The sequence below is a fragment of the Silene latifolia genome, chromosome 10 (genome assembly GCF_048544455.1).
Source record: "Silene latifolia isolate original U9 population chromosome 10, ASM4854445v1, whole genome shotgun sequence".
Classification (NCBI taxonomy): Eukaryota; Viridiplantae; Streptophyta; class Magnoliopsida; order Caryophyllales; family Caryophyllaceae; genus Silene; species Silene latifolia.
Genome location: NC_133535.1, coordinates 137056619 through 137067350, shown reverse-complemented (window position 1 = coordinate 137067350; position 10732 = coordinate 137056619). Strand labels below are relative to the sequence as shown.

The following is a 10732-nucleotide window of genomic DNA, read 5'->3' as shown; positions in this document are numbered from 1 at the left end:
AGAGAAGTTTTTTTTACTGTCGTTTAATAGAAATTTAGAGAAAAGAAAGAGAAGGGTTTGTCGATTGGAGAGAAATCCGAATTAGGGAAAAAAGAGTTGTGTAGAATTTTTTTCTTTTATTAGGCCTAAATTGTTTAATATGTGATATATATGGGCCTGTTGTACAATGCTACTGTACAACAGGTTGTAGGATCTTATTTGTGTCTAAATTTGCAAAAGACTAAACAACTAAACAGTATATTAAAGAGATGGTCAATTGGTATGGCTAGAATTCTCCTACGTTCAAATTAAAATTATATAACATATTTTATTGTTGATTAAATTCTTACAGTAGTTAATAGTCAATTTGTGATAAAATTGTGATTAGAAAATATTTGTCTTATATGATAAGACAAATTATTAGACTACTTAGTTAATCACCCATTCATTTAATACTAATAAATAGGTTTTTTTATAAAATGAGACCATCTTATAATATGATAATTAATGTATCACGTAGTCACGCGGTAATTATTGTATATAAATTAAAAATGTGTTATTAAACCTATATGAAATATAATGATGAAACTCTTAATAAGAAACAAATAAGGTGGAACCAATATGAAAAAAGTTGGCTTGTAGTTACAACGTCTATTGCTCGTAAACTCTATCTATGAGTTGGCTTGTAAACTCTATCTATCAATCAATCAATACTATATATTAATTCCAGAAACCAAGGGACTTCAATATAATTAAAGAAATCTATACAAATTAATTATACTATATAGTTTTAAATCGATAGCACCGTGTGATGGACCTGATAAAGGGACCTCAATGTAAATATTATATAGTTTTGGTTAAAAGTATAATATAAAGATGCCTTGATGAAGAATATTTATGGAAATTACATTAAATTAAAGTAATTAAATTTAGAAAACACAAGAATATAGTGATTTTCCTTAAAATTAACATGCCTCACTTATGGAATTAATTAGTATCATCATAGAATTATATATTAAATTAAATGTAGTAAAAGTAATAGTATCAGCAACAAAATTAATAAAATTAACGGTATTAATGTGCGAGTAGTGTCAGTTATAATAATGATAGTGGGAGTAGTGAAAGTAACTACGAATGTAGTGAAAGTAACAGTGGTAATAATGAGTAAAAGGATGAACAATTAAATAACCAATCGACTCAGGGAAAAATTTTATTTATTTAAATATAGGCCGGATAAAATTAACGGGAATAATGAATTTAACAGAAAAAAAATAGAGGAATTAGTAAAGAAACAATAGTAACCAAGGGAGTAGTGAACGTAATGATATTAAGAAAGAATGTCGTGAAAGTAATAATATTAATAGCGGGGTAGTGAACGTGTCTCATAATTTGAAAATAAATTTTACATTTCATCATAATTACAAGATATGTCGTAGAAAAATATATTACAAATAGTAAAAGTAGTGTGAGTTAGACAACTCCAACATAGTTTATTTCATTGAAAATAAAATTTAAAGGTAAATAGAGGTAGCCCGGGCGAAGCCGGGCACCAAACCTAGTACTATATATTAATTCCAGAAACCAAGGGACTTCAATATAATTAAATAAATCTATACAAACTAATTGGTTGAAATATAAATTTAGTAAACACCAGAATATGGTAATTTTCCTTAAAATAAACATGCCCCACTTATGGTATTAATTAGTATAAATATGTTAATTATTTTAACATATATAAACAAATATAATATAAGTATATTATATTTTGTAAACTACTGAAATGTAAATAAATCAAGCTAAATTTCCAAAAAATATATTCCATAATTATTTCGATTTAATTAATTTATTGCACATATGTAATATATTTAATGTATATATATAATATATTTATTAAAGTAGTAGAAGTAATATTGAATATAGTAATATGATAGTAATCATTCATTGGATGCTTAAATAGTAAAAGTAATTCTGTTAGTAGTGAAAAGAGTTGTAGTAACATTAGATATAGTCAAAGTAACAATATTAGCAGCGAGAGGAAGTAGTGAAAGTAACAGAAGTAACAACGTGGAGTAGTGAAACTATCAATATTTATGTACAAGTAGTGAAAGTAACATTTATTACGTAACAATAATTATGGCTGGAGTAGTGAAAGTAAAAGTAATAATAACTAATATAATAAAAGTAACAATACTAAGAACAAAAGAAAGTATATATGTACAATTAACTAACCAATCGATTTAAGTAAAATATTAATAGCGGGAGTAGTTAATTTGTCTCATAATTTATTTCATTGTAATATAAAGATATACTCCGTGTCATAGAAAAATATATTAATGATAAATTTATGAGTTATGCAATTTTAAAATAGTTTTAGTTAATTGAAAATAAATTTTAATGCTAAATAAAGGTAGCCCGGGCGAAGCCCGGGCTACCCATACTAGTTAGTATAGATTGGGAATCCAGCATTAATCAATCTAAAATAATTAATTAGCTAAATACTTTTTCAGCCCTATATTTTACAATTTAAGTAGTTTATAGTAGTTGGAGACTCTAATATCTCACGAAAAGTTCCTCTTTTCAGTTGCCCGATTAATATTTGAGTAATATTTATTTAAGTACTCCTTTTACCTGAGTGAGATATTAAACAACGATAACTATTGACACGACCAAGGGAGTCTAATCTCAGAGCAATATTATTATAACATGTTAGTAATCCAAAAATAATCAATTGTTTACCCTTTCTTTTTCTAGTAAATAAATCAACACATATGGGTGAGAACCATTATTATTTCGACCTCATTTCAAATTGCTTTTAATTTTTCTCTGAATAATTGTAAATTCATTTCTCTCTCGTTACCACTATCTAGTGGGATGGGGTAGTAATGTAAAAAGTCAACTTAAAGTTAAAAGGGTTAGGAAATTCTATTAGAATTTTAAATCATCTACACAATACAATTACACACTTTAAATAATAATAATAATACTCATAATATAAAGAAACGTAAAATTGACTTGCCTAAGAAATACATAGAACAAAGACTTTCTTCTTCAAAAAGAGGAGTAGATCTATGATATTAATTGTATACAATATACATCAAGATATTTGAGAAATCGGGCAACACCTGGACCATAAACATAGGACAAATATTTTCATAACTCACCATCATTATAATATAATATTGATGCTCGAGTAAAATTGGCTACGCAGAAGAACTCTAATAGAACTCAACTTTGTTATACAATTCTGTTAGTTGCAAAATTTAATCGTATCCAATATATGCTCGATGTTTTTGGAAAATTGTAATTGTTTTACAACGAAGGTTATTGCAAACAAATGGATGATGAAAAAAGATCGTGAAATACCTACCTTTTTCAATTGAATTATCTAAAGATTTGTTCCATGAATTAAACAACCATGTTATACATACGGAGTCTCTCTGTTTCAGTGATACTTAATATTACTATTGAAAACCCAATTCCAATTCCATTAAACTTGTTTCTTGGATGAAAACCCAATTGACTAATGCATGTCAGACATCTTAATGTGGTTGTTAAGGATAGTCTTCGCTGCTGCTGCTCTTGGTATTTTTACGCTCGTCATTTCTTTTATTACTCTTATTTTTTGTTCCTCCTCTCCCCGTATCCGTTCTAACTTTTGTAGGGCTTTTTTGTAGGCATCTCTATCGGTTTGTTTTCTGTCTTCGTGCTGATTACCTTAGTAGTCCCTCATGTCATGACGGCTTTTATAAGAAAACAAAAAATAGAAGAGGCATTTGACTTCCTTGTGAGTTTTTTTTTTTTTTGTCGGAGAGGAAAAGATGTATTACATGATGTTCTGGTTCTCAGAGCCCATAATACATCCATTGTGTAAAACTAAAACAACATTATTAATACAAACTAATAAAACTATGATAGCATGGAATAGAACGGAATATTGAGAGCGAGCGTTTGAACCAGCTTTACCATCACACTTGACTTCCATAAACCGCTGATACATACAAACCGCCGGGTGACAATAACAAGGTATACTTACGCTCTTGCGAAAAGAACGTAGAAATAAAAGATGACAAGCAAGACGATGAAGTCTGCCATCAGTGGAGATAACTCTCCTACACCTTAGAGATTGAAACCTTGGATCGTAAGACCAGCAAACCACGAAAATCAGAATGTAGATAGATGAGAACAAGGACAACCCCACATCCAAACTCCCCTCCACAGACTCCAAAAGGCACCAGCCTCTGACGGGAACAACCCACACTTGACTGAGAGGATCCATAACATGATTCCAAGACGGAAGCAAACTCCAAATGATAGAGGGACAGGACACCCTAAACCCTTGAAGGAGACGCTTACTCAAGGAAATCTTTATTAAGGAAAAACAAATTAAAAAGACAAAAATAAATAGGACACTTATATCTAAAGTCATGAAATAAAAGGAAAGTAACCACCACAACCAACCAACCCGACACTACAACCCGTCCCATATTGAAACCACCAAGTCAGACCAACACTCCAAACATAAAACTGAAAAGGACCAAAACAGGATGAACCTGAGTCAAACAAAGATGAAAGAGTCTCCCTCAAATCAACAAGATCAGACTATAATCTCCACAACAGTCCCAGGCCGAAACACAGAGGCCGAAACATGAAGCACAAGACAACAAAACACCCGGAACACCGCAAAGCCCCAAACGAAACAACAGAACCCGACACAGGGACATGCAAAACTCAAAAGATGGGAAACACGCAACAAAGCCACTCATAACACCAACCGACTCCTCCCAGGACCATCGTTTTTTTTTTTTTTTTTTTTTTTTTTTTTTTTTTTTGGTAAAATGTAAGTATTATATAAATTAAAAAGGTGTTTCAAGTGCAATACAATTCTACGGCCGAACAACTCTAAGAGGTTACATAAATTTTAATCTACCGAGCCAATCTAATTCCTGAGAATTTAACTTCGACTTATCCCGTTCTTTTATCCTCCTCTTCATATCATCACTTATCAACAAAGCGATACTAATAGGTTTGATCACCATATGTTCAATTCGACTCTTGTTTCTCTGTTGCCAAATCTGATACATAGCACTCAGCACCATTGCAGTCCCAACTTTCCTCTTTGTTTTTATTCCAGTAGACTGACTGCACCATTTCAGAGTATCACTAACAGGAAGGGTAAGACCAGAAACGTCCATTAGTTCAGCTATTACCCGTTTGCTATATGCACACTCGAAAAACAGATGGTCCTGGGTCTCTTCTGTTTGCCCACACAAGAAACACAGTCCATCCACAACCATCCCAAAGCTTTTCAGTTTACTGTTAGTGTGCAGGGCCCTGTGAGCAATGAGCCACCCCATGAACCTATGCTTAGGCAAGTTCCAGCTGTCCCAGACAGCATTGTGCCATTCAACCTTAGCTCTATCATCTCTAAGCCATTCGTAGCAGCCAGCAGGAGTATAGCCAGCTTGTTGCACCTGCCATACCCCCTGACTATAACCACTCGCTATCATGTCCTTCACCTTGCATATCCTCCTCCACACCCAACTGGAATAACTGGAAGCCGTGTACACCTGCCAAGGAACCCCCTTTAGGTAGTTTACAGTCACCCACTGGACCCATACTGATTCCTTCTTTGTGGCAATCCAATCCACAAGTCTACCAACCATGGCAATGTTCCATAAGACCTGATTCTTTAGACCCAAACCTCCTTCCTTCTTTGGCCTGCAGATGGTGTCCCAAGCAACAAGCGGATTTCGTCTAAACACAGCACTGCCATCCCATAAAAAATTTCTGCAAGTTGCTTCTATTTTTTGAATAACTCCTTTAGGGAGCACAAATAAAGAAGCCCAATAGGAGTGCAAGGAATTCAGAACATGTTGTACAACTGTAAGCCTTCCTGCATATGAAAATTTCCTGGCGCCATAACTATGAATTCTATTGCATATGTTGTCCACCAAACACTGACAGTCCTTCTTTTGAAGTCTCGTGGTCTGGATAGGCATCCCTAGATACCTAAAAGGGAGTTTGCCCTCTTTAAATCCAGACACACTTAAGAAATCTCTTTTGAGGTCATCTGCTACTCCATTAAAGTAAGCGTTTGATTTACTAGCACTTACTTGGAGTCCAGAAGATTTAGAGAATGAAGAGAAAGATTTCAGAAGAAGCATCATAGACCCTGCTTCCCCTTTACTGAACATCAAGATATCGTCTGCAAACATAAGGTTTGTGATCTTCATCTCTTTGCATAATGGGTGATACTTGGAGTCCAGGACCATCGTTAAACATGCAAACAGAACAAAGAAAGAGACAACACTGACAGACACTATTGGTAAACGAAAAAGGACCGATAGGTGGGGGAAATGGGGGGGATCACCTTATCAGACCCAAAATCACATAGGACAACAAAGAAGCACACGGATGAGCTATACTCAAGGACACGGCAAGAAAATCAGCCCAGAGGTGGGGGAAATGGGAGGATCACCTCTGGGATGAAATCCAAAAGGACGGAGACAGGACAAGGAGTCGGGGGAGCGGACATGCAAGACTACCTAGACAAGCAAGACCACCGTGAACGAGAAAAGTGACGACACCGGCAACGGAGTAGACCAAAGAACAACATGAGTTGGATACATGTTACGTAGTTGGACTCTTATTTTTATTATTTTGTGTTTTATCTATTTTATTTCTTTTAATTAGATATTTAATCTTTTTATAAATTTTTTATCGATTTAAGTAGATAATTTTTCAATAGTTGACAATTATAATACTAATATATTTATCTTATTTCAGTTTTTTATAACTTAAATAATTCACAAAACTTGAACCAATGAAATCGCTTCAAAAGTTTCTCTTTTAAGTATATATATTGATATTGATGGATGTCCATATCTTAAAATATTCTAGAGTGTATTATCTTATGGAAACTCTACTCTCAGGGGTTGTTTGGTTGATCAAGGAACTTAATTTTCCTAGGAAAATACAATTCATGGGAATTAAGTTCCTTCATCCAATTCGGGTGAATTTCGGAAAAGTGTTTGGTTACTCATGTAGGAATTAAATTCCATAGGAACTTCCAATGACCATGGGGGGAGTAGGTAAGCAACTTCCTATATCATGTAGGCATTGGAAAAGTTCCTGGGAAGTTCTAGTTCCTACATTTTTCAAAATTTATGGCAACCAAACAACCCATGGGATTTTCCAATGCCTATGTTTTCTAAGTGGCAACCAAACGACCCCTTAGTATATATACCCCTTCATAATGGAATAATATACGGTTCTGTCTCTCCATATATTCTCTCTAACTTTTCTCTACATCTTTTCTGTCTTTATTTCACAACACTTGTTTTATTTTTTTTATTTTTTTCAATTGCTCTAATTTCTTGCACATCAGACAGACAATTGAAGTTGAGATGACACATCAGCGGTAATTAGAGAAGTATATGATACATAAATTAGTTTCATGCAATGATATAGCATTATAGAGTTAATTTTTATAATAAAGTAAAAATGGTTTAAGACAAAAATAACTGAACTTAAAATGTTTTTTTATGGTAATAAACTTTCATTTTATTCCTCTTACTAAGATTATATTAGTACATTATAACATTAAAGGTACAATTAATTTAAACAATTAATTTAATGAGATTGTCTCTTTATAAAACAAAACTAAAAAATATCGTACTATAGCACGGGAATTGAACCAATAACAACAACAATAACTTTTTGAATAAATACAGGAGCATCGATGCTCTTAGATATGAGAAACTTCTTATGAAACATCATAGAAACTTCTTATGAGAAAATAATTATAAGAAAAGACAATGATATAACATCAGCAGGTGATATGTATACAAACTAGTCTAGTTCGCTCCTCCAATTACGGTAACGATGACCCTTCTTCTCTCGTAACTGATTGCTATGTCCACATTTCTTGCCGGAAGACGAGCATAACATCTAACCACATATATATACCAATTATTAAGTCAATTTTACGATATATCATTTAAATCTTTTTTTAATTATTTGATCGTTCATAATTATTCTGTAAATCACATACTTGCGGCAAATCTTCTTGTCTAGATGGAATTTAAGAGCTAATGCCCATACTTTACGCTGCGCCGAGTAGTAACATGAATAACTTAGCCATTCAAGATGAAGTATTGATTCTGCATATTTATTATGTCAAACATATATTTCAGTGTGTAAAACCGTCTTATATAAGACTAACAGAATAAATAAAGAGATCAAATAAATTTAGATACCATTCTGGATGCCACAATTAGCTAGGGTATGACTATTTTTCAACCGCTTTCCGTCGAAAATCAAACAATTTTGATTTGAAGGAATACCTATTTACGAATAAAAATCATTAGTAAGACGTGCATAAAATTAAAACTCAATACTAAACTGAATTGAAGTGAATTAAAATAATCTAAAAGGAAACCGAGTCTAAGATCAATTTTCTTTTAGCGCAATGCTAGGAAAACAATTTGCAAATTTTTGGGGGTGTTGTTATACGCTATTAATTAACATCTCTCGATAAGATTCGAAATTACCTTCGGATTTTTGGATCTTCTTTCCGACATCTTCAATTGTATCAGTCGATTCAACATCCAAGGTGATGGTTCTAGCGGCTACAGTTTTTACAAATATTTTCATTTTTACTCGTTTATTTTTGTGCTTTTGTTGTGACCGCAAGGTAAAAAGTTAAACTTTGGTGATTGTATTTATACCTGAAGTGATGGGAGTAATAAACGGGGAAAATTAGTTACCAAGGATTTGAAAGATCAAGTAAAACCTTTCCCCAAGGTATTGCTACATATATTAAAAACGTGGTGGCCAAGGTAATATATTAAGGGGGATAGTTTAATAATTTAATTTGGTAAATTTATCACCCTAACCTATTTTTGGTTGGAACTCAAAGATATACATGCAAAAGACTCATTTCGTAGCAATTCTAACACGACAGTTCAACTTGCAGACAGACGTTAAGGCGTTGAACCACCATTACAATGTATGATGGTTTGTGAGAGGCCATAGGATCAATCACAATTAATTTGGGCTAAATTAGAGAGGTAAGCAAAAGTGCAAAACTACCCCTCATCGAGTCATAGCGTTCATAATAGCAGCAACGACAATAAAAATTGCACCTAGATTGACCAAAAATAAGGTGCAAGGAACAAACATAATACATCCATCACCATGCTCATTAGTCTGAATAACTGTCAGGAACTGATTCAAGTGGCTAAGTCTTCCATTTGTGATTGTAAAGCTGCTTGCTTGCCGGCCGTCTTGTATAGGCTAGACCTTCTTAGTACCGACGCTGTATCCATATCCTTCAATGCTGACAAGCTGCAGGATAGTAAATTTGGATTAACAGTACATTAAGTTTTTGGAGGAAGAAACATTTTAAACAATGCGATTATCACCAACTTGTTTCAATTTTGTAACACTTACTCCAACTTCTTCTCGTCCCTTGCATTCCCACTACCTTAAGATTCTGGTAAAAGATAAAATGGAAAACTAAAGGCAGAATTAGAAAAAGTATTCACCCGATTTTTAGCCTAACCGGAGATGTACAAGAAAGCCATTAAGCATTATAGCTCAGCATAACTGAATTTACGAATATCTAAATGATGACCCGCTATCTATCAGAAATTTTAGATGTCGTCCCATTTGACAAAAGTATCGAATTAACAGCTAAATGATGCAATTCTCAACACAATGTTCATCATGGGTGGAGACCCTCTGCCCGGGATCAATTTTTACCGTTGCTCTATCATCAATCACCTTATGCACCACCGCACTTCTCAATTTCGTGCAATCCTCTGCCCGGGATCGAAACCCGATACGATTCACCAATACTTATGACCATATAAACACGACATCAATCGGCAACAAACCTGATTAAACCACCACGAACTCCTCTGACCTGATGTTCCATCTTCATCGCCGACAACAACTAGCCAGTACACCCGCGACGCTGCCCAGAAACGAACCACCGTGCTCCTTCAATTGCAACCAGCAGCGAAACCCAACGCCTCACTCAACCTTAATTTCGTCCGCCACCACCACCAATTTAATCTTGATCACTACTATATAAATACTCTCCTGAGTCAAGCAATCAATCAATTAATTACGATTTTTTTTTATTAAGAAGGATAATTAGCTTAATTACGAGTAATAATATGAGATGTTGTTTGGTAATTGAACCTTGATTTCGCGAGCGAGGTAAACTAAGCTGAATTTGCCCTTGCCGAGAGGTTTACCGATCTCGAAATCAGCGAGGGACCAATTGCGCTTGATGCTAGGATTTGGAGGAATTTGGGGATTTTGTGGTTGTTGATTCTGAGGTTTTGGGGATCTTTGAGGAAGTTTGGAGATGTGATGCCATTTTCACTGTGATACAGAGATTTGAGAAAATAATGGAGGAAGTACGACTGTACGAGTGTTTTATGGCTGAGTTTTTATTTGTTCTTTGAGTTAATCTAAGCCGTGTAATTTTCCTAATTTAATGGCCCAGATTTTCCAAACTCATAACTCACCGTAAGAACCAAACTCACGAGATCCCGCCTCTATATATATATATATATATATATATATATATATAGAGAGAGAGAGAGAGAGATTGAATCATGTGAGGCACCCTCCTTAGGATGAGGCAGCTGAACCCTTTCTAAACCATTGGATCTAAAAACTAATGACACACTAGATGATTCCACGTGTCCCGTACATAACCCAATCTAACAAACACAAT

The 10732-nt window shown here is 34.0% G+C and overlaps 2 protein-coding genes across 6 annotated transcripts; both read right to left on the bottom strand.

Annotated features, from left to right (window-relative positions):
- Positions 1–4886: 4886 nt before the first annotated feature.
- Positions 4887–6251, bottom strand: LOC141608315 (uncharacterized). The gene has a single exon (XM_074427677.1). The coding sequence runs from the start codon at positions 6249–6251 to the stop codon at positions 4887–4889; it is 1365 nt and encodes a 454-aa protein (XP_074283778.1).
- Positions 6252–7614: 1363 nt separating this feature from the next.
- Positions 7615–10439, bottom strand: LOC141606020 (ubiquitin-ribosomal protein eL40 fusion protein-like). Of its 5 annotated transcripts, XM_074424981.1 has the most exons (6): positions 10189–10437; positions 9528–10086; positions 8532–9327; positions 8238–8324; positions 8033–8141; positions 7615–7929 (listed from the first exon to the last, which is right to left on the bottom strand). In XM_074424981.1, exons 3-6 carry the CDS (start codon positions 8632–8634, stop codon positions 7836–7838), a joined length of 393 nt encoding a protein of 130 aa, XP_074281082.1. In that variant the 5' UTR covers positions 8635–9327; positions 9528–10086; positions 10189–10437; the 3' UTR covers positions 7615–7835. The 5 variants fall into 5 exon arrangements, with proteins under 5 accessions (XP_074281082.1, XP_074281083.1, XP_074281084.1 ...); XM_074424982.1 differs by having other exon boundaries at positions 9879–10439; XM_074424983.1 differs by lacking the exon at positions 9528–10086 and having other exon boundaries at positions 10189–10439.
- Between the last annotated feature and the right edge of the window lie 293 nt (positions 10440–10732).